The 26,235-nt window shown below is 42.9% G+C and overlaps 1 protein-coding gene across 2 annotated transcripts in view; it reads right to left on the bottom strand.

Moving 5' to 3' along the window:
- Positions 1-10,300: 10,300 nt before the first annotated feature.
- The window catches only part of CDK15 (cyclin dependent kinase 15), an 88,209-nt gene continuing 72,274 nt past the window's right edge, over positions 10,301-26,235 (bottom strand). The window contains exons 12-14 of one of the 2 annotated variants that reach the window (XM_024757400.1): positions 24,302-24,441; positions 13,586-13,727; positions 10,301-11,168 (exon numbers count right to left, since the gene is read on the bottom strand). In XM_024757400.1, the coding sequence (XP_024613168.1) occupies positions 13,618-13,727; positions 24,302-24,441 (250 nt within the window). In that variant the 3' untranslated portion in view covers positions 10,301-11,168; positions 13,586-13,617. Of the gene's footprint in view, positions 11,169-13,585; positions 13,728-24,301; positions 24,442-26,235 lie in introns of those variants that run through there. The other variant, XM_024757401.1, reaches the window with a different exon arrangement.

Below are 26,235 nucleotides of genomic sequence, written 5' to 3'. Positions count from 1 at the left end.
TGCCTACTGGGTTCCCAGCCCCAGGGAACACGTAGATAAATAAGACAGTTTCTGCCCGTCAAGAGCTCACGCTCTGAAGGGGGAGACAGATGTGTAAACAGATGTGCTGCTCAGTTCCACTTTCTTTGTTTTCAGTTAGTTTTACCTATTATGATAATAAAAACTTTAACTTATTTCGTGCCTGCTCTGCGTCAAGCACTCTGCTGGGTGTTGTACAATGAGTCCTCATGTTCATTCTACAAAGTCCGTATTATTGACGCTCTTTTAAAGATTAGAAAACAAAGGTCAGATACTTAGGTCTGGTTAACTCCTTGTCCACATTTTAATAGGAGCTACGTGAGCTTTACTGTTTCTGGAAAGAAAAGCCAAAGGACACCATGATTCCATCTCAGTGAAAGGCAGCAAGTGTGGTTGATTTTATTTTCAATTTATTCACTTAAACAACGTTTATTGAGCATCTTCTCAGTGTCGGTAAAATTTAAAAGCTAAGTATTCTTCTGACCTGCTCCTGGTGCAGACAGTTTTAGCAAAGAAGTGTCAACTAATGATTATACCAAATGGACCAATACTCTCATGTAAAAGCAACAGAGTGCTCTGATCCCAGAGGAGAGAGCAACCAACTCAGGGCTGGAGCAGTCAGGGAGGGTGACCTTTGAGCTGAGTTTTGAAGGACAGATAGGAATTCATCAGGCAAAAGGAAGAAGGATGCTGCTAGCAGAGGGAACAGAAAGTACAAAAGCCTAGTGATACGAACAGAACACTGCCTTTGGGGAATGATGAGCAATTCTGTGTGGCTGAGTGTAGAAAGAGTGAATGAGCCTTGAGGATGGAGGAGCCAGATGGAGAGGTCGAGTGGGGCCATGTTGAAGGGTCCTGTTCAGAATTTATCTTTTGACTGATGAAGTCTTTTCTAGGGGGGATGGTGACATCATCTGATTTGCTTCAGTGCAGCGCAGTGATTAGCAGTCCTGGCTACACATCAGAATAACATGGGGAACTTTAAAAAATCCTGATGCCTGATGCTGCACACCAGATCAATTAAATAAGAATTCCTGCGAGCAGGACTCAGGCATTTGGTATTTGAAAGAAAACGTTCCAGGTGATTCCGATGTGCAGCCAAGGTTGAGAACAACTGGTGTGGAGAAAACTCCAGAGAAGAAAGAAGTTGGTGACTGGGAGGCCAGCTAGGGGACTACTGGAGGCCTGGAGAACCCCTCCAGGGCAGTGATTCTTGAACTTCAGTGCATCAGGATCACCTGGAAGGCTTGTTAACTTGCTGGATCCCAGCAACCAGCTTCTGATTCAGGAGGTCTGGGGCGGGACCGGAGAATGTGCATTTCTCACCATTTCCCAGGTGGTGCTGATACTAATGGTGAAGGGACCCCACTCTGAGAACCACAGGTCTGTGGCCAGGCAGTGGGATGGAGAGGAGAAAATGGGCTGGGAGGTATTTTGGAGGCGGGGAGAGGGGGAGCTGGCAACGGGGTGAATGACAGTGCGATGCAGTTAATCAAAATGGAAACGGAGAAGACATTTTGCTCTGTTTATGATGTGGGGGGAGAAGATTTCGGACATGTAGGACTAGACGTATTTGTTGGAAAGATCTAAGTGAAGGCACCTAGTCAGCAGCTGGGAATACTTCTCTAGCTATTTGGAAGAAGTGAGGCAAATTCTGGAACAAATCAGGACCTCGGATTTAGCCTAACTCAAGATAGACATGAACTGTTGACTGTATATAGCTTGAGAATAAATCAATATATTGCTTCTATTGCTGCCATCTTTTTCTGATGTGTTTAATCAATAAAAGATGGTGGTGGTATCTTTGTAGCCGCTCTGCAAAAAAAAAAAAGAGAGATCCACATGTTACATAAGCCATTAAACCTGGTCGTTAAGTATACATAGGTCAAAAGTTAAAACTGCCTCCCCCGGTTTTTCCCATTTATATTCACACATGAATTTGAAAAGCAAAAATAACCTCTTTCTCTATTATATTGGTAATTATTATGTTTTCCGCTGATTTGTGAGAAGAATCCAAGGCATTTTGCTGAGCCTCAGTTTCCCCAGTGGGTTGGATTTAGTAACTGCCAAGTACCCTTCCAACTCCAGAGTTCCATGCCTTTGACTTGGTGTCAGTTTTGCCAGAAGGATCTCCAGGAGCTGGTAACACTGGAAAAGTTTTTTTTTTTTCTTCCCCATTTGAATTTAACTTTTTTAGAGTACATTTTTATCAAAAAAATAGTAAGGCCCTATTGTCAGAGCTCTGTCCTTAAAGGTATTTCCAAACTTGTTTCTTATTCCTCATTTGACAAATGCTGTCACAGAGCTCCATCACTCCTGCCCGAACAGCTACCAATAAACAGAAAATTATTTCCAACCAGCTAACATGCTGTTTACTTTCCAGAAAAATTGCACTTTCCTATCTGACAGTTGATCAAGGGGTATCCCGCTGCTGTCAGCAGGGAGAAATGTTTAAACACAGAGATGGGAGTTTAAACATTTTCTCATTATCACAGAATAAGGGGAAAAAAACCCACAAATAAATAAATAAGTAAAACTGGCATCCAGACTCTCTAACCCCCTGCTGGGAGCGTAATGAAGCTGTGTCATGTGACCCAAAGGAGTGGGCTTTCATCTCCGGCCCCAGTACTGTTACTCAAGTGACACCTGTCACATGACCCAACTTTGGTCTTTTATCTGCCTTCCCCAGGCACCCTTGTGGGGAATTGTCTTTTCCAGAGATGTGTGGCCTGTGGTGGCCATTGTAGTGGGTTCTGTTAGTGCCATTAGCCTGGCCCTTTGCATTTCCTGCCTCAAATTCCCTGCACCTCTCCTCAAACATTGTTTAAACATAATAAAGTACGAAACACCTGCGAAACTAAAATAAAGACAAAAAAAAAATCTCAGAAAGGACCAAAACATTCAGTGCCATCATTATATTTCATGGAAGTTTGCAGGAATTGGAATTTGGAAAGAAACAAATTTTAAAGCACTAATATTCATGTCTGAATGTTTATTAGAGCAGGTGGTTGATAAAACCCGAGTACGCTTCATTATAAAAATGCCTGCAATTTTAACTAGCCAGGCTCACCAGGGAGAACCACAAACAACCAGCACCAGGTGTGGCTTTTCCTTCCCCAACTTCATTCTAAAACCCACTCTAACCTGGCCTCCTGCCTCCCCTTGCTAGCTGGAACTCCATGGCACTGAACCTTTCATTTTCCTGGTCTATTTATCTTCCGCTCTCCTATGACGGCTACCGACATCCGTCATGACCACCACCTCCATAAACATCACCCACCATCACAGGTTAGCTGATTTTCACAGTGCTTACTATCTTCCAGGCACTATTCAAAATACTTTAAATGTATTAAATCATTTGATCCTCGCAAGCAACTCTGTGACACAGATATTATCACCATCCTCATTTTACAAAGGAGGAAATGAGAGCACAGAGAAGTGAAGTAACTTGCCCAAGGTCACACAGCTAGTTAGTGCAGAGCCAGACCCAAAAGCAGTCTGGATCTTGACCCCACTCGACGCTGAGCAATCTTCAGAACGTTTCTAAATCTTTACCCGTGTACTTTTCTTTTTTCCAATCACAGAGGATACGTGTCTCTTATCCTCTTCCAGGCAAACGTAAACTCTTAATCTCATTTCCTTCAATGTCTGATTCTTCACTGATTCATTCATTTATGTATTCCACAAATGGTTATTAAACACCGATTATGTGTCATGCACAATTCTAGATGCTTGTGATATATCAGTGAACAGAACATTAAAATTTGCTCCCGTGGGATTTACTTTCTAGGAGGGGGAGAGAGCAAATACACCCGACCCTTGAACAACGTGAGTTTGAACATGGGTCCACTTATATGCAGATTTTTTTTCAGTAGTGAATACTACAGTACTACAAGATCTGCGGTTGGTTGAATCCATGGATGTGGAGGAACCACCAATAGAGTACCGACTGTAAGGTATTTTCAAATTTTTGACTGTGCAGAGGGTCAGTGCCCCTAATCCCTGAATTTTTTAAGGGTCAATTGTAAACAATAAATATAAGACATCAGTGTGTCATATATGAAAAAAACAAAAAAAACCCAGATCAGGTCAAGGGAGTAAAGGAGTGTGGGGTTGCAGTGAAACAAATGGCAGAGGAGTCCATTCACTCAAAAGACATTTATCAAGGTCCTACTATGTACAAGGGACTATTCAAGGTGCTTGAAATACATCAGTGAATAAAACAAAGTTTCCTATCCTCAAGGAGCTTACATTTTAGTAGGGGTGAGAAAAACAATAAACATTGTAAACCATAAATTATACAGCATGAAATCCAGCAACAACAGGCTTTAGAAAAAGCGGCCAGGGTAAGGGGGATTTGTGTGCAGGAGGCTTGGGTGTTGGATAGGGTGGCGGGTGTAGCCTTTGCTGATAGATGGCATTGGAGCAAGTCTTGAAGTTGGCAAGGGAGTTGGCTGCGTGGATATTTGGGGGAAAACGTTCCAGGCAGAGGAAAGAGCCAGGCAGAAGCCCAAGGAGGGAGCATGCCCAGTGTGTTTAGACTGTCCAATGATTCTCCCGACTTCCTTCTTTTTCCTTCACTCCATAAAATGCATAGTTCCATCCTTTTGTGATAGTTTCTGAAAGCTATGTCCTGCTTCTACTTTCTTACCATTCACTCTCCCTTTAATCTGTTGTATCTTTCTATGACCACCATTCCACGGAAGCTGCTCCCTTAGAGGTCACCCATGACCAGAAGCCACCAAAATCCATGGCCTGCCTTGGTTTACACCTCTCTGATATTTTCTCTGTGGGCCCCTCAATCTTGGAACACTCTTCTTGACTTTTATCACCCAGAATGATTCTAGTTTTCTGCCCCACCCCTCCAATTTCTAGCCATTAATACTTTGTTTCCTTTGCGAATTCTTCTTTCTTCCACCCTTGTGCTTCTTCTCTTTCTATATGTTCTCTTGGGGAATCACATCTTTGGGACTTCAGTGACATGTATGTAGGTGATGCCCACATATAGCCAGTCTTCATTTCCTAGTCCCAGGTCAGCCGTTCCAATTGTCTGATACACACCTCCAACTGAAGATGTCCAGAAATGAGCACATAGCCTCCTCTCTTGAACTAATTGCTTGACTAAAAATGATATAACAAGTCATCCAGGCCCACAGACTGGAAACCTTACAGCCATTCTTCATCTCCCACCACTCCCTGCACCACTACACCCCACAGACAGTTGCCGTGGCAGATTCTTTGGTTGACTCTTCAACAGCCATTCCTCACTTCTTCCCCAGTTAAGAGAAAACTGATTATTCAGGAACTTGCCCCTCAGGAAAGTGATCCCCGCTTCAGATCAGTAGCAAATCCTGACCATTCTAAAGCGTCATCTAATTTCTCTTGCTGGCAGTTCAGGGGTGGATATGTGACCGTCTGTTCAGTAAGATGTGAAGAGAACCATGCTTTCTTTGAAAAATAAGCACACAGGAAGAGGCATCCTCTTCCTCTACCGGACATTGTCATGCCTGTATGTGATGCCTGGGGCTGTGGTAGCATCTTGTGACCATGATAGGAACCAGCCTGAGAATTAGGCAATGAAGGACACCGAAGATGCAGTGAAGAAAGACGAAGGAACCTGGGTTGTTGATGACGTCTTTGACCCATCAGTTAATTAATCCTGGAACCTGGAATTAAATCTAGGTACTTCTAGATTTCTTATGTGACCTAATATCCTCATGGATTAAGCCACTGAATGGGGGTTTTCAATTTCTTACAGCCAAAAACCATCCTGTCCTTTCTTTACTTCCCACACACAGGGCTATCTTCTTTTCACCCTCCTCCCCACGCCCTCACCAATTGCCTGCCTGGAAAACTCTCACTTGAAGACAAAGATGAATTGTCATCTCCTCTATGACAGGGAGGACTGAAATGTCATTGGATCTTGTATTTATTTCCACCTAATGCCCCAGTTGACTACAGGATCCTTGGGGGAACGTTTTTTATATTTCCACTGCAGATGTTTGTGGACTAAATTAATGAATAGATGGGAAAGATTATTTTATATCTTGGTTCAGTTTTGGGCTCCCGCAAGATTTTTCTTGCAATATCCAATGACAGTTCTTACAAAAGAAACAATTGTTTACAAGAATGCCAATAAACTTGGATGAATTCATTACCCAGCACCTCAGATCTTATACCAGGTGCCTATTAACCTACTTAGGGATGCAGAGGAGTTAGAAGTAGAAAATGTGAATAGATTCAGAGAGGATGGACTAAAATAAAACTGTTCTGGGAATTCATTTATGAAAGGCATTGAGAGTAACAAAAAGGTGTCAGTCAGTGTAACCTTCAGGAAAGTCTGAGCACTTTGGTTCTAAGAATTGTAACTGCTCAGAGTGATTTATTTTCCTCCAGAAAGTAACTTCCATTGGATGTTCCTAGAGATTTCATTATAAAAAGGCAAAAGTTTTTGAGAATAACTCCAAGGTGGTATTGGATGTGCACTTAAAGTATCAAGAAATGTTAGAAGACAACGTTACCAACTCTCATAAAAATCCTACCACTCTATGTCAGCATTGTTCAGCAAAACTTTCTGCAATAATGGAAATGTTCTATATCTGCATTGTGCATTATGGTAGCCACTAGCCACATGTGGCTATGGAGGCCTTGAAATGTGGTTAGTGTGACTGAGGAACTAAAATTGATCTTGATTAAATTTAAATATAAGTAGTCACATGTAGGTAGTAACTTCCGTGTTGGACGGTGACCAACATGTTTTATGTGACCTAGAATAGTCAGGATAGTCTAGGTTACACTGCAGTAACAAATAATCTCCAAATATTAATGGATTAAAACAAAGTTTTATTTCTCTTTCTCACTATATATTCATTATACATCATCTGGGGACTCCGTTCTACATCCTTTCATTCTGGGACCATCTTGAATGCTGCTGGTCACTGTAACAGAGGGAAAAATGAAGAGAGATCTGGAGGGTGTTGCACTGGCAATCAAATAAATGCTTGATTCAGAAGTGATACATTTTACTTCCACTCACAATTCATTGGCTAGCGCTAATCATACAGCCCTATCCATCCACCAGAGAGCCAGGAAGTGTCATCCAATTATGGAGTCTGGGAGACAGAAATACCAGGTGAGTAGCACTAGTGACTGAAAAAGTAAGCATTATTAAATAACTAATACATCTAATTGAACAAAAATAACTCATGTTTTTTAAAGTCAGGTATATGCCTATAGAAAGGAATCAACAAAAACATGGGAGGAAAAAAATATGCACAAACAGGAATGCTCCTTTGATAGAATCAAGGAAGAAACGAAGATTAGAATATTGTTTCGGTGTTTCATACATAATTTTTATTAAGCTTTTGAATAGGCAAATCCATTCATTAAAGGAGAAAAAGAAGGAAACACAAGCATGATTTATCTTCCATTATAATTAAAGAGAATAATTTTGTCAATTTTTACTTTTTAAAAAATCCTTTTAAAAAACCCCAAAACGAGCCTACCTGTTCTTACAACAATAGGATCTTACTATAATTCCAAGTATAGTCGCTCCACAGCTCTTCAAAAGCCCTTATTAGACATCTTTGAATTAGATGGGACCTTAGGGGTCAGCTATTCTAATTTCCAATATGGGAATCCCTCCTACAGCTTTCTATCTCTTTTGGGGCAAAAAGGAAGTCCACTACTGCTGTGGGAGCTCATTTCATTGGTGGACAGGTGAAATTTTTGGAGAACTCTTCCTGCTGTATCAAAAATACCATCTCTGAGCTTTCAATGTACGTATTTGTCCCGGCTCCACAGCCACCCAGCAGAAAGCCAGCCCCTTTGCTCCATGAGAACCCTCAATTCCTTGAAGGGAATTTCTCTGCCCCTGGGTTTTCCCTTTTTGGAGTATTCCTTCTTGTGCCCTGGTCTCTGTACCCTCTGTTCTCCTAGCAGCCCTCCTTGGAGCGTGCAGCCCAGACTTTGGGGACAGAGTCTGAGCATCAAATCCTAGATGCTTAAATTAAGTTCTGCGTTCTTCTCTGCAAGGCGGGGAATAATTACACCTACCTCTTACTTGTTAAGAGGATTAAACAGGATTAAATCTGTAAACTAATAGATGCACAATAAATATTTACTTCAATATGATGTTTCTTTTAAAGTGTGATGGGTAGAGTGAAATTTAACAATAATTTAGATGTGATCTGACTAATTCCCTTCTCTGGGACACCCTCTTATTCCTTCATTTATATCAGCCACAAGTATTAGCATTATCTTTTGTGGGCAGCCAGACATACTATTAATTCGTATTATAGTTAAAAGTGCCAACTTCCACTAAGCCTTACTTAACTTGTTGACATTTTAAGCCTAAAGTGTAAGAAATTAAACCAGATGAAATTTGATAGGAATGTATTGGCTGTTGCTCATCAGCTTTTTTTATTTTCTGGGTTTTTTTCTTTTGGTTTGGTTTTAATAGACTTTATTTTCCAGAGCAATTTTTTTTTTTTTTTTTTTTGTGGTATGCGGGCCTTTCACTGCTGTGGCCTCTCCTGTTGCAGAGCACAGGCTCCGGATGCGCAGGCTCAGCGGCCATGGCTCACGGGCCCAGCCGCTCTGCGGCAGGTGGGATCTTCCCGGACCGGGGCACGAACCGGTGTCCCCTGCATCGGCAGGCGGACTCTCAACCACTGCGCCACCAGGGAAGCCCTCAGAGCAATTTCAGGTTCACAGCAATATTCAGCAGAAGGTACAGAGAGCTCCCATACACCCCTCCCCCCAACATGCACAGCCTGCCCCATTACCAACGCCCTCCACAGAGTGCTACGTTTGTTACACTGTATGAACCCACATTGACTCATCATTATCATCCAAAGTCCGTTTTACATTAGGATTCATTCTTGGTGTTGTATATTCCATGGGTTTGGACACATTTTTGATGAATGATGTATATCTTTATCCACCATTATAGTATCATACATAGTTACCCTGTCCTGAAAATCCTCTGTGCACCATCTATTCAACATTCCCTCCCTCCCCTAGCAACCACGATCTTTTTACTGTCTCTATAGTTTTGCCTTTTCCAGAATGTCCAATAGTTGTAATGATGTAGTGTGTGACTTTCAGATTGGCTTCTTTCACTTAGTAATATTCATTTAGGGTTCCTCCACGTCTTTTCATGGCTTGATCGCTCCATTTCTTTTTACTGTTGAATAATATTCTATTGTCTGGATGTACCACAGTCTATTTATCCACTTATTTACAAAAGGACACCTTGGTTGTTTTAAAGTTTTGGCGATTATGAATAAAGCTGCTATTAACATCTGTGTGCAGGTTTTTGTGTAGACATAACTTTTCAACTCCTTTGGGTAAATACAAAGGAGCATGATTGCTGGATCTATGGTAAGAGTATGCTTAGTTTTGTAAGAGACTGCCAAGCGGTCTCCTAAAGTGGCTACACCCTTTTGCACTTCTACCTACAATGAGAGTTCCTGTTGCTCCACATCCCTGACAGCATTTGGTGCTGTCAGTGTTCTGGAATTTGACCATTCTAATAGGTGTGTAATGCTACACATTAGCCTTTAGCAAGATCTCAGGCTTTTGAATCATGATCCAATGCTAAATGTCAGCTGCCTCTTCAAGAGTTGTGTATTCTACAGATTTGATAGGTATGTGATTACTGGAAAGATCATAGACATTGGAGACTGCCAGACCTCAGGTGTGTACCTTACCTCTGCTGTCCTACCACAAAGGAGTTAGTTAACGTCTCTGAGCCTCAGTTTCCTCTTTTGTAAAGTGGAAGTAATAAATGAGTAATAACAGTACTTACTTTAATGAGTTATATGAATAAACTGTGTGCCTTCTCCAGTTTTATTCAAGTGATTAATAATAAAAACATTTGACCAGAATAGGACTTAGGGCTGAAACTTGTACCACACCACTGCTGGCCTTTCTCCAGTAAGGCCACCGTTCTTTGAGCACATATATCTGCCTCATCATCCAGCCCACACAGTTTCATCTTTCAGGTATATCTGGACAGGCTTTGTCAAATGCCTTACTAAAATCAAATAGTAAGGTAGATTTCTTTGGACCATCTGTGTACATTTTTCCTCCTTCCATCTCAGACTCTGAGTGCATAGGTACTATTTTTAAATTCTCTCTTAATTAGTTCCTCCTTGTTCTTCTAAAGGCTATATAGCGGTCTCTGGTTTCTAGGCTACTACATTTCCTGAGTAGATCATCCCCAGATGAAGTAATTTGAGTTTCCCCAGGTTCTTTTAGAAGGACCCATTGTAGAAAATGAAACACATGTTAGCCGAGACAGATCTCTCATTTTATTTGAGGCTTATGTGTGTGCACACAAGCATGTGTATCTCATGGTGCAACAGGACTTGAATTACAACTTTGGAACTCTTTGCTCTTATCTATCTATTCAGTATCTCTGCCATCAAGTCAGAGCTGAGATTACTCATCACTTTTGCTGTCATCACAGACAATTAGGATTCAGTAGAAGGAGACAGCCTGAAATTTAATTCTAACCAGCAGCTCAATCCAAACTCCCAAAATCTGGCTGGGATGGGGTGGTAATGTGTTTTGACAATCCAGTTAGTGAAGGAAGAAGCGCCCCCTAGGAAATCATAACAAAGAGTCTTAAGCAAGACTCCTTTCGTTGACAACTTTATCCAAGAAACCACCTTCCCCGTAGACTTTTCTAAACTTTAGACTAATCCTCTCCTTGCCACAGAAGTCCTTTTGTTGCGGGAAATTGTAAGTGACCACAGGAGTGACAGGCCTCTGCAAGCACCAGCTCTGTCTCCAAAGTCTTTCAATTGTTGTCTCTCGTCTGTCCTGTTCTCCTTCTGGCCCAAGGATCACTCTATCAAATAACGAAATGAATGAAATTATTCAGAAGTTCTCTTCTCAGATGATTTCAATGTATGTCTAATTTTTGAGCCAATCACTGTTAAATTCTAGGCAAATGACAGCATCAATAACCTTTCACTGCTTTTTCCTCAAGTATTATGCACTGTTGCCTTGGACATCATATTTAAAATATTCCACATCACAGGTGATGTGACGGTATAAAACCCTTGGTCCAGTGTGGAGTTAGATTTGAAGCTTCTTATAAGTGGAAGCAAATTAAAATGGAAACAGCAATACAGGTAGCCCTGGAAGTGAATGAAGAATAAAAAAAATCAGAATCATGAATAACAGATTGAGTAAGGAAACCTGTTAAATATTATTGCAAAGTTATTGATGGAATTATATATAAATACAGATGGATAGATAGATAGAAAAGGTGATAATAAATTTTAACAGAGGCAGCATCTTACCCCTGGTAATCAAAATCTACCTCCAAATGTACAAATTATCGTTATACCTCACCACACCCTAACTATTCAAAACACACCAAGCTTTGAAATAATATGTGTAAAGTGCCTGGCACATGGTATATACCCAGTAAATTTTAGTTCCATTTCTCTGTTGTAGACATTAGCATACAGTTTTTCCATACCTGAAACTGACATTCTGAGGATCTTTTAAGAGTCTTAATTTTCAGGCATTGCTGCTAGTTATAAGCCCTAATATCCCAATTTACATTTTGAAGCTCCTGAAAAGTGAATATTTTAACATAAATTCAATTTAGTGGAAAAGATTTACAGGCCCCAAGTGTCCATGTGATTACCACTTTTAGTCCCTAACTCCAGCACTCCCAGATTTTGCTGATCCCAAGCCGTTTATTAAACAGTTTAATTGCTCCAGCTTCTCCCTGTTGTGGTTCATCTCCTGCGGGTTTTATCTCCTTACATTAGTACCAAGGGCCCGGGGACATCGGGAGATGGCTCCAGTGCACATTCCGCCTGCCCCCTCCCTTCCTCAACGGCTGACACAGACGCCAAGTGTGTCACGCTGCTTTTAATTGATTTTCTATTGTGACCAGTTTACATCTACAGGTAATGAATGATTCTTTGCGGAAACTGACTGTAGTTCAGAGAGGCAGGGTAAGCTCCCTACCTCCTGGCGGCTTTAGTAAAACAAAATAACAATAGAAATAGTTGTTATGTCTTACGGGGCACCACCATCTGAGACCATTTCCATCAATGTCTTTGATAATTTTATGAAGGGCAAATCCTAAAGTATACCCTGTTCTCATAACTGGTGGGTTTAAAATGGCATAATTACACAGTAAAATTTCTGCTCTAGAAAATATTTTACTTGGGAAATACCGTGTTATGATTGTATTGCCTATTGTAATTCCAATTTTATATCGTCAAAATATAAACTTCAGTATTTCATAAAATGCTCTGACGAAGAGCTATAATTCTAAACTTCCCTGATCTCTCCAAATTTCTAAATACAATGATCTTAGAAGATCCAAAAGGCAGCCGCTCTTGATGCGTACATGCCTTTAACAGAGAAACTGGCAAAGAGCTGAATCCTGCCATGTGAATGACGTCGGGGCAGGGGTGGTGCAGGGAGTATGCCAGTCATTACCATCTAGGCCCCAAAAGTTCTGCTAGGAAGCACAGCAAGCTGTGGTTGCCAGATGCGTGGCCAAATCATAGGTTAATGACTGTGGACTGGGATATAGCCAGGGTCACCTGCAGGGCTGGCTGGCTGGCTGTGTGCGTGGGTCTCACCTTGATTCCTCTATCTAGATCGCTGTCCCCTCTACCCACCATGGAAGGCCCAGGATGAGTGCTCTTGTAAGATCTAGGGATGTCTATACTATGGTGGCTTTTGGAGTTGTCCCACCTGGCTTTCTGTGCCTACCAGCAGAACTCTTTAGGATATGGTAGCTTTGCAGAAATCCTCTACAGCGCCCCTTCCTCTTCAAGGTTACCTTGGAAGGCTGGGTTGCCCTGGGCTGATGGAGGAGACTGCTGAGAGCAGCTGAGTCTGTGACATTTGTGGATGGGTCCTCCCTCCCTATCAGGTCCTCATGGTTCCCAGAGCTCACCCTGGAGAGGACTCCCTGTAAGCAATGGTGCAAAAAGGTGTAGCCTAAGAAGCCTGTAGCAGTGATGACTGGACACTCGTAGGCCTCCGAAACCACCTCCTGGGTGGTGCTGGACTGAGCCAGGTCTGCTCTGGCACCTGTGGGCAGGCTAGGTGGTAATTTGCATTTGCAGTACTATGGTGACCAACCGTCCTGGTTTAGCTGGGACTGTGTCACTTTTGGCGCTGAACATCCCACATCCCGGGACACCCCTTGGTCTCGAGCAGGTGGGGACAGTTGGTCATCCTGACCTCTGATTTTGTCCTATCAGCTGACAGCGAGAAGTACGTAGTTAAGGGAACTTAACATGTCAGTGGAGTCCTGTATTCCAATGTGCCAGCTCAAGGCCTTACAGTGACGTGTAAGGGTTGTCTCAGGAGTCCTATCAGTGCCCTGGCGGTGGGAGCTGATGCACACTGCCATCCTCCTTTCACAGCCTGTGAGGCCTAGGCCTCTGTGTCCAGAGTGGGAATGAAGAGCCGGGCCCAGGACAGAGGTGCTCTGAACCCATGAACCAGGTCTTCACTGGACAGTGGTTGATTTTCAATTCCATCCATAAGGAGCCACACAGTTGTAACCACTTACCTGGAAAATCTTGGTGATCTCGCCCTTTCTTTTCACCAGCATTTGCTAAACCCAGCTAGGTGGTGACCTTTCTGGTAGGAGGCCAAAAGGTCACACATTTCTGGCTTTAGCCTCACTCCTGAAACTGTAAATAAAGACTCCACTGTAGGGAAGAAAAGAGAAAAGCACCAACATATTATTTCCTGGGATCTTTCACGGTGTATTTTTTATGTCTGTTGTAATATTTGTCACCCGAAGAGACATCAAAATGTAAGCCAGACTCATACATCAATAATTTATACTGACTCATGGATAACTCACTTTACTGAATAGCTGTCAAGTGCCTCCTATTCAATTCACTTCAATTCAATTCACTTCAATGCATATCTACCAAATGAACACTTGGGTAAAGGCACCTTGGTGCTGAAGGTGGTCAAAACAGGAGTAGAACTGGAAGCCACACACACACTAACAAGGGCCAAAATCAAGCCAAGGAGTCTGGACACGAGTCCCAGTGGTGACAGGCAGTGAGCATGGTGCTGGGCTAGATAATGTTTTGGAAAGTTTCAAATTTCTGTTACATTAGATACATTTGGCAATCCATTTAGACAGACTCTAAGGTGCAACTTTTGTAGATTAAAAAATGTTTTTGAAATATATGTATATTACCTATGCCCTCAGACTCATGTATTTGGTTAGCTCAGAATGCTGACAGTTTGCATTTTTATAAATGCCTGTGTTTGTTAAATGTGTGTTGTCCCTGGGTGCTTTACTGTGCTAAACTTATGGGCCACACCCTCTAAAAGTTAACATTTTAAGGGGCTCATCTGCAAAATGGGGATAAGAAAACTTGCGGGCAGATTGCTCTCAGCTTAGAGAAGATAATACGTGCCAAACGTCTTGGGTTGCTCTGATACACCATATATCTTTAATAACCGGTAGCCATCGTTACAAGCATTAGCACAGATACCATCTGAGAAAAACATCCGGGGCGACAGCCACATCGTCACCAAAGCACATCCACAAAACCTGCTCAGGACATCCTTCCACTTGGGCACTGCTTTTCCAAGGCTCACAAGCTGCACAAACTGGGTTGCTCTCAATACCACACAGTTTCACAAAAAAGAGAAGCTCCAGCTTTGGTGCACCGAAAGCATAAAATGCCGTAATAATATTGTTTGCTGGAAGCTATTCACACCCAAAGGGAAGAAATAAACCTGCAATGCTGACTCTGTCTTGGCTACCTTGGGTAAGCTGTGGCCCTGACTCCTTCGGTTTGGAGTTACATATTTGCTAGACTGGAAAGGGGAGACCTCAAGTCCTGTTGATATGCATAATGTATTTTCCCAGGTACATTATAACGCGCAATTCTGTAGTCTACTTTCTTTTAGCTCGGGTCATAGCTTAAGCAGTCAAAGAGTTCAAATAAACCGTGCATATTAAACTTTACAGATTACTCTCAGATCGACTCAAGTCCAAACCATTCTGGGAACGTCTCTCAGGAAGAAGTGTCCTCTTACCTTGGGGACAGTGGCATGAAGATGTCCCTCAAAAGCAATAGTTCCTCAATACCTATGAGTTTTTTTTGGGAGGCGGGGGGGGGCGGGGGGAGACGGAGAGAGAGAGGGAGAGAGCAAAAAAGAGTGAGAGAGGGAGGGAGAGAAAGAGACAAAGACAGAGAGAGGGAGAGAGGGAGAGAGAGAGAGGAAGAAAAAGAGAGATGGGGGTGGGGGTGGGAGGAGGATGTGTGTGTGTGAGAGAGAGAGAGAGAGAGAGAGAGAGAGAGAGAGAGAGAGAAACATGTGGCAGAACAGTGCTGGGAAAGCAACCAGTTAATCAAAGGGATTTCAATTTGGCCATGGACTGCCCGACTCTCCTTCCCAACTCACAGAAAAAGAAAAAGAAAACAAGAGGAAAAAAAAGAAAGAAGGAAAAAAGCAGCCGAGTGGTTCTCCTGCAGCATCTCACAAATGCAAAACCCTCCATTTGCTGACTCCTCATTAGCTTTCTGAATCTGACAGCATAATTATTGCAGCTGCTTTGCGCTTAGAATAAATAAATACAAATGTGGGTGTTTAAAAACTTTTTAAGAAGGGAAATTCAGTCATCTAGACAGTCAGTAGGACAAGTTTATTTAAAACTTTGAGATTCTTACGTATTTAGATCATTTCGGAATGAGATAATGAGATAGTTGTCTTTCAGTCTAATTGAGTTCCTAAGCTCCTGGCTGTTGGCTGTCACCGCTTTCAAACTTTGCTTTAACTTTCCTTCCTTTAGAAATCCGATCCTGGTGTCTCCATTTACTCTTCCTGGGCTGATAACCTGCTGAAGTCTCAGTGCACTGGAGTGCAGAAAGTGACTTAATGGCATTGAGGAGCTAAATAACCTTTCACAGGAAACGACAATCAAATCTCTTCTACTTGCCTGTAATGGCTGAAAGAGAAAGCACAAGTTGAAAAGAAAGCTTGGAAATTAAACCATCATTTCAAAATGTCTTGTAATTTTCCTTGTCACGTGGTTTTCGTGCTACTCTTGCACATCATCAATCCGTCAGCTGGAGTTGCTTAGTGCATTTAATTATTCATAGTGCACACAGCCTCCGTGACTGAGCGGTAATTTTAGCTCATGTGTATGTATATAGGCTTCATATCTTCAAAGCCCAAAGGATCACACACTACTTTAAATTGAAGTTGCTAACTAACATGGAGTGCACTTCAAACTCTGACTAGGGGCACAGCACACATGCATTTCCGATTAAAGCAGATGATCTTTCCGTTTAAAATTAATTAGTGCCTATTTATCTTTTCCTCTCCCTCCCTCCTCTCATTCTCCCAGGAGGGCATTTATGTGAACCCTTGAAATTAGTGAGTTAAAAGCTTTATAAAATAAATATTCTGTCAATCTGGGGTGCAGGAAACTAGTGTTAACCCATTGTGCAGATTGAGAAATTGAGGTTTATGAGGGCCAATAATGCATGTGATGCTGGGGGAAAAAAAGAAGAAAACTCAAGTTTTTAAACTCTCAATCCAGAGCTTGAACTCCCTGTACCATTTGTCTTACTTTATTCCTTTAAACAATAAAGGCAATATAACATCAACATGAAAGAAAACTTGGAAAAAAGGAAAAAAATTACCCACAATTCCCCTCAACTAGAAGAGCATTTTTATTTTTGTACTCTACTTTCCAGTTTTGTTGATATGCATAATACATTTTCACAGGTGCATTATAATATGGAATTTTGTATCCTTTCTTTTAGCTTGTGTCATAAGGTAAACATTTCCGTACTACCCCACACTCCTGTGAATTATCATTTTAAATGGTTACATAGTACTGTATGCTGGGTCAATATAACAATATTTATCCAATCAGTTCTCTTGTGTTGAATATTTAGAGTTTCTTTTATCTTTCAGAATTAAAAAAAATTATAGACAACACCACAATGAACATTTCTATGCATCTAGGGTTTGGTTTTTTTTTTTTTCTTTCTTTTCTGTTCAATTGTTCCTTTGGATAATTTCCAGGAACCAAAGTATAGGGTTGAATGTTGTTAGCATTTTTATGGCTCCTTATAGGTATGGCAAAATGCTTTGCAAAGGTTGCCCCAACTTACACCACCATCTGCAGAGAATCATTTTACCACAATCTTCCCAGCTCTGGGAGTTAGGAGTCATTAAGTTGAGGGAAAAAAATAACTACTTTAAAAGTTATTTGTATTTATTTAATCACTAGTTAGACTGCCTATTTTTCCCATGTGTTGGTATGTTTTTTTCATTTCCTTTGTGTAAATTGCTATTTTGTGCCTTTACCCAATTTTCCATTGGATCCTGATATTTTTCTTACAAAACTGAATAAGTAATAGTAAGGGAAAAACAATAACCAGCACTGATTAAGAAATCTTAAAATCCAAGGGTGACTGTGTTACAAACAAAAAAAAAAATCAAAAAACAAAAAAAAAGAAAAAGAAAGAACAAACTAAGACCAGATGACATTAAGGATTAAGGAAGAGGTCAGGGGCTTGAGTCTTTATTAAACATAAAATTGAGCCCTCTTAATTGTGAGATATTGAACACGTTACCTGGGAACATGTGACATATTTCCTGGGAAGGCTTTAAAATAAACACAGAGCACGACGAGAGAGTGGAAAGGTCGCAGGGCTGGGAGTCAAGATCTTGGTTCTAATCCTGGTTGTGTTACAGTACTAAGTTTCCCTGTGATCTTTAGCAAGCAGTGATGAGAAGTGGAAGACAGTGGCTTGGGAGTCTGATTTACACTCAAATTTTGCCTCTACCACTTACTAGCTGTATGACTTTGAGCAATTAGCCTCCCTCAGCCCCAGTTTTCTAATATGTAATATGAGGATAATAACTCCAGATTTGAGAGTTAGTATCTAGATTGAATGAGAATTTATGTAAAACACATGGACGCCCAATAAATGGCAGCCGCTATTCCTCTTCTCTGGGTGTTAGGGACTCATCTATATAACGAAGACATGGAATAATGAGTCCCAAGATCCTTTTCTTGTCAAAGGGTCTCTAACTCTTTCCTGAAGCATTTATCTTTATTTGGAGATTCTTTCAGTCCACGATACTAACAAATTTAACCAACTTAAGCAGTTGGTAGAGCTGAGGGACTTGGTTTACCCAGACTTTTCCTACCACTGTTAACTCTACACAACATCTTGAGCCACGTCTCAACCCAGCATCTTGTATTCTAACGTATGAGAGTGGGTAGAGGACAACAGTGAGCACAGAAGGTAAAGAAGTGTGTTACGGAGGACACTTCCTAACTTGCTTCTTAAGTACTGATTCATGGAGGATTTCAAAGGTAGACAGACTGAGTAATATTCCATTGTATATATTACTCCGCCATAAAAAGAAACAAAATTGAGCTATTTGTAGTGAGGTGGATGGACCTAGAGTCTGTCATACAGAGTGAAGTCAGTCAGAAAGAGAAAGACAAATACCGTATGCTAACACATATATATGGAATTTAAGAAAAGAAAAATGTCATGAAGAACCTAGGGGTAAGACAGGAATAAAGACACAGACCTACTAGAGAATGGACTTGAGGATATGGGGAGGGGGAAGGGTGAGCTGTGACAAAGTGAGAGAGTGGCATGGACATATATACACTACCAAACGTAAAATAGATAGCTAGTGGGAAGCAGCCGCATAGCACAGGGAGATCAGCTCGGTGCTTTGTGAACGCCTGTAGGGGTGGGATAGGGAGGGTGGGAGGGAGGGAGACGCAAGAGGGAAGAGATATGGGAACATATGTATATGTATAACTGATTCACTTTGTTATAAAGCAGAAACTAACACACCATTGTAAAGCAATTATACTCCAATAAAGATGTTAAAAAAAAAAAAAAAAGGTAGACAGAGTGGTCTGAGTTAGGTTATAAACTCCTAGAAGCAGAATTAGGATTGAGAGACCTGGCTCGGAATCTCCCTTCCCTCTTCCCTACGAAACCCAACCTCCGAAACCTGGCCTGTGGAATGACAAAATATTCTGGTTAAACTTTGAATAGACTAGACAATAAAAGCAATAAACAGAGTAGATTTGAAATCATTAGCACACAAAGAGCTAAACTAAGCTTTGCTGGTACATGTTAAAGAATGTTTAAATTGCTGCAAGAAGGCATACAATGATGAGGACTAAGACCTAGGATGGAATATGAGTCAGGATTGTACTTATTAAAGAGAAGATACCTTCAGATAATAGTAGATGGCATTCAGAGGAGGATGACATTCCTCTCCCTGGATATCCTTCCTCCCCAACCACCCAGACCCTGTCACCTTTCAAGACCCACTCACAAAGCCATCCTGGACCCCTACAGCTGGAGTTTAATCTCACCTCCTTTGAACTGTCAGAGCACTTCACACTTGGTCTACGGCCGTTTATATACTTGCTTCACTTCCTTAAGGACTGTAAGCTCTTGGAGGACAGAGTCCATAACTAGTTCATTTTTGTATCCCTTAATCTCATATCTAATAGACCCTCAGTAAATCGTCCATGAATGAACTGGAAAATAACTCTCCCAGGATGTTAGAAACCTGAGTCTAGTGTGGGTCCATAGTCTCAGAGATAAGCAAAATAATTGGAATCGGTTCAGAATAGAATAATGAAGCAAAATAGTTAAAAGGTAAAATAAACAATCTATATTGGGTATGTTTGGTGGAGGTCAAAGGAAGTCAGCCTAGAGAACTGAGCTTTAGAAAGTGATATCAAGGGATCTTCAAATATACTAAAGAGATATTATTAAAAGAAGTCCTGAACTTCTTTTATTGGAGCAAAACAAAAAATTACTCAGATTTCGGGCTTCCCTGGTGGCGCAGTGGTTGAGAGTCAGCCTGCCGATGCGGGGGACGCGGGTTCGTGCCCCGGTCTGGGAGGGTCCCGCATGCCGCAGAGTGGTTGGGCCCGTGAGCCATGGCCGCTGAGCCTGCGCGTCCGGAGCCTGTGCTCCGCAACGGGAGAGGCCACAAACAGTGAGAGGCCCGCGTACCGGAAGGAAAAAAAAAAATTACTCAGGTTTTAATGGAGCAATAGGAATCAGGCCTGCTGAAGAACTACCAGAGTATAGATACTAGGGTGATGTGATGAAGGGTAGAGGTAAGCGCCATGCCTTCTTCCATCCCTGTAGGTACCAAAGTATATGATGACAAGAAGGACTCTAGTAAATTATTTTTACAAAATTACAAAATCAGTTGCAAGCTTTTAAGTTGTAGGGGTTTTTTGTTTTGTTTTGTTTTAAGATGCTGAAACCTGTTTTAAAGGAGAAGGGGGATTTAGACCAGGAAGGAATGGGAGAGACTCACGTCTGGGATTTAGAAAGCAAAATGGGACCAACTCACAGAGAGAGACAGCCTTTGATGTCCTGACGATCAAGGACCATGGCTTAAGGACCAGACTCTTAAATCACGTGGCATTTACTGCCCGAGATAAAAAATACTTTTGTGGATCAGTGTCTGTGGTTCAAAATGGCTAGGTTCCAAAATCAGTCTTAACTTTCCAAGGGTAACATTTGGAAGGCTCCTTGCAAGAACGGAGTGGAGCCAGTTTCTAGAAGGGGCAGCTTAATGATTTTCTACTCCCCTCACTCTCAAGTCGTTAAGCAGCCGTTCCTTTCCCAGAGCCCAAGTTCATGCTGAGGGCAAAGGGAATTAAAGGAAGAAGCTGAACCTGCAGCTAAGATTAGAGAGTTGCCAAGGGCCTAATTTTAGGTCCTAGCTGCCCCAGCTGATGTCCTGCACTGCTGGCTCAGCCGTGAGGACCACAAGTGTGGCCGTAAGCAGATGACTTGAGTGGGTAGAGTGTCTCCCAGGCCATCTGCAAAAGCAATTAGCTTGCTGTTGGGTGTGTTTTGAGAGAGACTACCAATTATTTCTCCTTCAACTAATGTTTCTTCAGGTGTTCAAAAGTCAATAAGGGAAAATGTCAGCGCTTGGCAGAAATTCCCACATGCTTGCCATTCTAGTATTCATGCCTCTCCACTTAAGAATGTGCTCCGAAAGGGAACTAAGCCCAGAATTCCTGGATTTTCGTGGCAAGTTACCCCCCGATTTCCTCTGGCCATAAGCTTACTGCCACAAATTAGGGACAGTGTTGTTTGGGACCTCTCGGCTTCGTGAAAACAGACATGGATGGATGAGAGCAACCCTTGCATTTTGTGGGGAATTTCTGTGCCCTGCTTCCGCTGGGATTTAGGCTGTCTTTCCACTCTTCACACGGTTCCCAGCCTCAGGTTTCATGCTTAAATTGTCTTCGTCAGAGGGCAGACAATAAGAGCTGGAATCTCCCAGATCAAAGGGGAAACAGAATATATTTTAAAGTGACAACTTTGTTATCCTGCAACCGGAATAAAACCAGAATAATAAAATAATACAAATATAACCCCGTAAGTGATTCCATACTGCCACCAGAGAGCAAAATTTCTTGCATAATTATGGCAGGGAAACTCTCTTTACACACCACTCACAAGATCATGTCTTATTTTTGCACAGTTCTTATGCCTGGGGCAGCCCACCCCTTGGATGGAGACTCTGTGTCCCTGAGGGTTGGGAACTGTGATAACCAGCCGGTTCTTCCTGTCTGCAAAGGAGGCTCTTAATAAAGGCTCATTGCCACGGACAATGAAAAAGTAGGCTGGCACTGCCCGGCCAAGGGAGTGCACCCTTAGAAGACGTGCCCTTGGTGACGGCCAATGTTCTTAAGGTACACAAACTGGCCCCAGTGGCTGCTCTCTCTGACTCTATTTTTCTTTCCAATAATCCTGGTACCTTTGCTTTCCCTGTCTTCTTGTCCACATCCTATCTGTCGATCTGTCTCTAAACCTATTTCTGCACCCCCCCCACGCACACACACACACACACACACACACACACACCCCGATCTGCCCCCCTTCCCCTGTCTGTTGGCGCTGGCCCTTTCATCTTCTCCCTCGGGGATTCGAGATGTCGCTGCAGGAAGTGCTTGTCGGCCGAGGCAACAGCAGCAGAGCCCTGTGGCTTTGACAAACCTCATTTAATTGGGAGGAAGCCAGGAGAATTTGAAAGAACTGAAACATCCACGAAACTCCTTTTATCAGGCATAATTTAAACTCTGCATGGAAAAACCCCTATATGTATAAAGAAAAGTCAACTTCCCTCCTGCTGTGAGCACTCCTTGTCTCCTCGACAGCACAGGCAGGCTCCTGCAAGATTCCATCTTTTCATTTTTCTAAAAGTGTCAAAGTAGATTTGGGCTCTGTGGCTGGGTGAACAGAGAAGGAATACAGATTGGTCCCTCTCCTACACCTGCATGTGCACGCACACACACACAAGCACGCGCATACACACACACACACACACAACAGAGTCCCTGTGTTGGTGGCTTTGCTTCAGATGACCAGGATGAATCAAAACCCAGGTTTCTAACAACACATCAGTTTGCACAGTGATTTTCTCCTAATTACTCTTCATCAAGGAAAAGCTGGTGCCCAGAAAACTTTGAAGATCCCCAGTGGTTCTCAGTACACAGAATAATAAATCCTGGAGGAGGGCCCATGGGAGAAGTTTCTTTAAATGGAGAGAGGGAGCGTGAATGTGTGTGTGTGTGTGTGTACACCCCCAGTGTGTATACTTGCGTGAAGTGGTAGCTGGAAGCCCCAAGCCCAAGAGGAGAAAGCTAAGAAGGGGGGATCTAGGGGTTCAGACTGGGCAGAGGGGATTGAGATGGGAGTGGGGGAGTGGATGGGGCTAAAGCTTGGGGTGAGGTACCAGGAAGGGCGTAAGAATTGTAGGTCTGGTGGAATGTCCTTTATTCTACCCATATGCCAAGCCACGTCCCTCCCCTCCTTCCAAATTCTACTCCAGCGTCACCTCCAGTCTCATCCATCTTACTTGAGTTATTCTAGTTCCTCCAAAGAATTGCCTTTAGCGCACACATATTCTCTGAACATCTGTAGCTGATTATGTGCAGACTTTAGCTGTTTAGATGTGATTTGTGCTAATATGTGTATGAGGGTGTCCTGTTTCCTCCTCACCCTCTTTTCCTCCCACTTCATAGGAGCCTGGAGGTCAAGGACAAGCCTCTTTTTCCCCTCGAATTTTATAGTACTTAATATGTTCTTGACACTTGATGGCAACTTAATAAATACTGATGACCGACTCTTCTTACAGGGTTAAGCAAGACATTAACCCCAGTTGTATGATTATGGTTATTTTTGGAGATCCTAAATGACTCACTTTAATAATAAAATACCTCAAGAAATCCCAAACTAAGAGCTTTGGGCTGATGCAGGACAATGTCCCAGTTACAGCGGAGCTGCGTTTGCAAACCCTGGAGACTTTGGCCAGACCACATGCCTAAGCCTACTGAACAGTAGCTCCCCACCCCACGCCCATCCTCGCCCGGTCACACCCCCCAGCCCAGGACCCTCCCCCAAGTCTGAGCCCCTAGACCTTCCTTATTAGCTTTCTTCTCTCTGGCTTAGGACTTCTGAAAACTGTTTTCAGTTGAATGCTGGATGTTTTCAAAGAAACTCCACCTAAGGATAGGGCCCTGCAAACAGCCGGGGCCATGACTGCACTGCCCACAACTTCTGCACAGCCTTTCCTGGCCACGTTCTGAGAAACATGAGGAGCGCTCCAGCCACATGATCCCTCAGAAGTTTTCAGGTTTGGAGGATGACTTCAGGCCCAGGCAGCAAAGCTGATTTCAGGTTAACTTGTGCTTCCCGTGAGCGTCCAGCCTGGGAGGACGCTCCCCTCTCCCCATGCCCCACCCTGTACTTCCTTGGGCAGCATCAGATTACCAATCAAGACAGGCCCAGCTCTCTCCTGATATATCCATGTCACCTATCATCTTACTCTACTGAAAGAGAAAAGGGAGTTGTTAGAAACTTTGGTTTTGCTTCTCCTGGCAGATGCTAGTGAAAGCAAACTCAGAGGCAACTTTCATCTCATCCAATTTCTAAGAGTAAGTGAGTATATGGGAAATGTCTGGATCATTACAAGGAGATCTGTGTCACCTCAACCCTCAACTTTTGAGTTTTAGAAAATCGCAAAAAAAAACCTCAGGCAAGATTTGAACCCATCTCGCTTCTCCCAGCTCTAAGCTCACTTCTGGCTGCGAATTCTATAATTCTCCAGTGCACTGAGAAAATACTTAGACACCGAGACTTATATGTGTACATGAATACACTAAACACACACACACACACACACACACACACACACACACTCCCTTGCTTACCATCAGGAAGTTGGTGCAGCTGAGCAGGCAGGGCCCTGAAATAATTGTGAACCAGTGCTTCCTGGGCGGAGACACGGTCTCTTGGAAAGCCTTTCAGCATTTGGGAGGCCAGGTCTTCAGCTTCCGGAGCCCTGTCTAACCTGGAAAAGTGAGAGAGAAAAAGAGTTTCTCCAGAGGCCTCACTTCTGAAAAATCAAGGGGGAAAGAAGAAAAGTAAAGAAAAGGACATGGCTAGAAGAGTTTCAAATAGAATTTTTCTGGGACTAGTAAAGTTGATGGCAAGTTGAAACTCTTACCTGTCCTGTTACTAAGATTAAGGGAAATTTTCAGCATTGCCACCATTCAGCCCCCACCCCCGCCCCCTCCACCGTGGCTCTCGGTACCAGGTGTACATAAAGGACCTGGAATTGTAATAATAGAAACAGAAATATATAATTAAGGATTCTTCTTTGAGGGACACAGCAGCCTCTAGCAAGCAGAAAAGCCCAGATGGAAATATGTTCCAAGGGTGGCAAGCACAGAATCCTAGGAGGGGAAGAGGGAAAGAGGAGACTCTGGAGGGTGAAACTTGGGTGGAAAAAACCCTTATTTACAGTGTTTCTGAAGCTCAGCTCCCAGGGTTTGTCTCTAGGAAGCTCTATTGGTTTCCCCTGAGATAGAGCATAGGCAAGAAAGATAATTAAGTACCCAGATTACAGTAAGGACAAATCCTCAAGTTGACCTTATGTTGAATTATAAATTTGGAGTTGAGCAAATCCATTAGCCGAGCAACTACTATGTAGGCGGTTGGATCTGGGAGATGCAGGGAAGCTGTCTTCTGGCAGCTTAATCTCGCAGAGGAGTCAGACACTAATCAAATGGTCATACTAATGCATAAGCACAATTGGGAAGAAAAAGGTCCAGACTTGGGAGGTGGTCAGGGAGAACTTTCCCGAGGAAGCAGCATTTGAGCTGAGAGCTGAAGACCTGGGGCAGGGGAGGGGCAGGCGTTGCAGACCCCCAGGGTGGGAGGGAGAAGAGTTATTTTAAAGAAAGGAAGAAAGGCCAGTTTGCTGGCCTGGAACAAAGAGGAGAGGGGCCTGATATGAAGCTGGGGAGGGTGGCAAGGGTCTGACCCTGCAGGCCCTGTGGGTCTTCCATGCTTCCTATTTACTTACAGTGGCTGAAAGTCTTTGCTAATCTAGTGCCAGTCATTTAAGTACACCCATCTCTAGAGCCCACAGACAGGTTTACAAGTGGAAAGCACAAGACAGAAAACTGTGCTGATCCCGAGAGACAGTTAACTGCCGAACTGATGCCTGACGTTCAGAATTCAGTTGCATGGCCATGCAACTCCCCAATTAAGCAAAAACAGATGAGCTTCCTTAAGGTTGAATGTACATACCAACCTGAAGCGAGAAACAGATACCCTTTCCCTCCCCAGGTGCCATGATGCAGTGATGCAGGAAGCCCTGGCCCAGAGTTGGAATTTGCCTAATTTTTGCATAAGATTTGCATAAAAAACTTTCAGGTATCTGACTCCCATGACATAAAACTCTTTCTGCAAACAGATAACTGACTCTACCCTCAAACTCAAGAGTAAATGCTTCACAGACTTAAAATAGAGAAGAAATCTGCATATCCCCGGCCCTTGCAAATTTCCAGGCCAGCTGGAAGAGAAGGGAACCAGGGGTGGAGGCCTGCTTAGTAGTTTGTGACCTGAAGTGCTGGCGGGTCTTTTCTCCATCTAGGGTGCCCTGCCCAGGCGCAGATTTTCAGGGCCAATGAAATAGGAGTCCAGAGTGCAGAAGCTGGTTCACATCAGCAGGACCCAGGACCCGTCTGGAAGGAGACTCAGGGAAAATCTGTTTTCACTACAGGGTGGTGGAGTGGGATGCATGCCAAAATTAGGGCCTGAAACGTCTCTGAACTTCCGGGGGTGGCGGGGTGGACAG

Source organism: Neophocaena asiaeorientalis, unplaced genomic scaffold, assembly GCF_003031525.2.
Source record: "Neophocaena asiaeorientalis asiaeorientalis breed wild unplaced genomic scaffold, Neophocaena_asiaeorientalis_V1.1 scaffold246, whole genome shotgun sequence".
NCBI lineage: Eukaryota > Metazoa > Chordata > Mammalia > Artiodactyla > Phocoenidae > Neophocaena > Neophocaena asiaeorientalis.
Note: the sequence above shows the minus strand (reverse complement) of the source record. Positions and strands in the feature narration are given on the sequence as shown.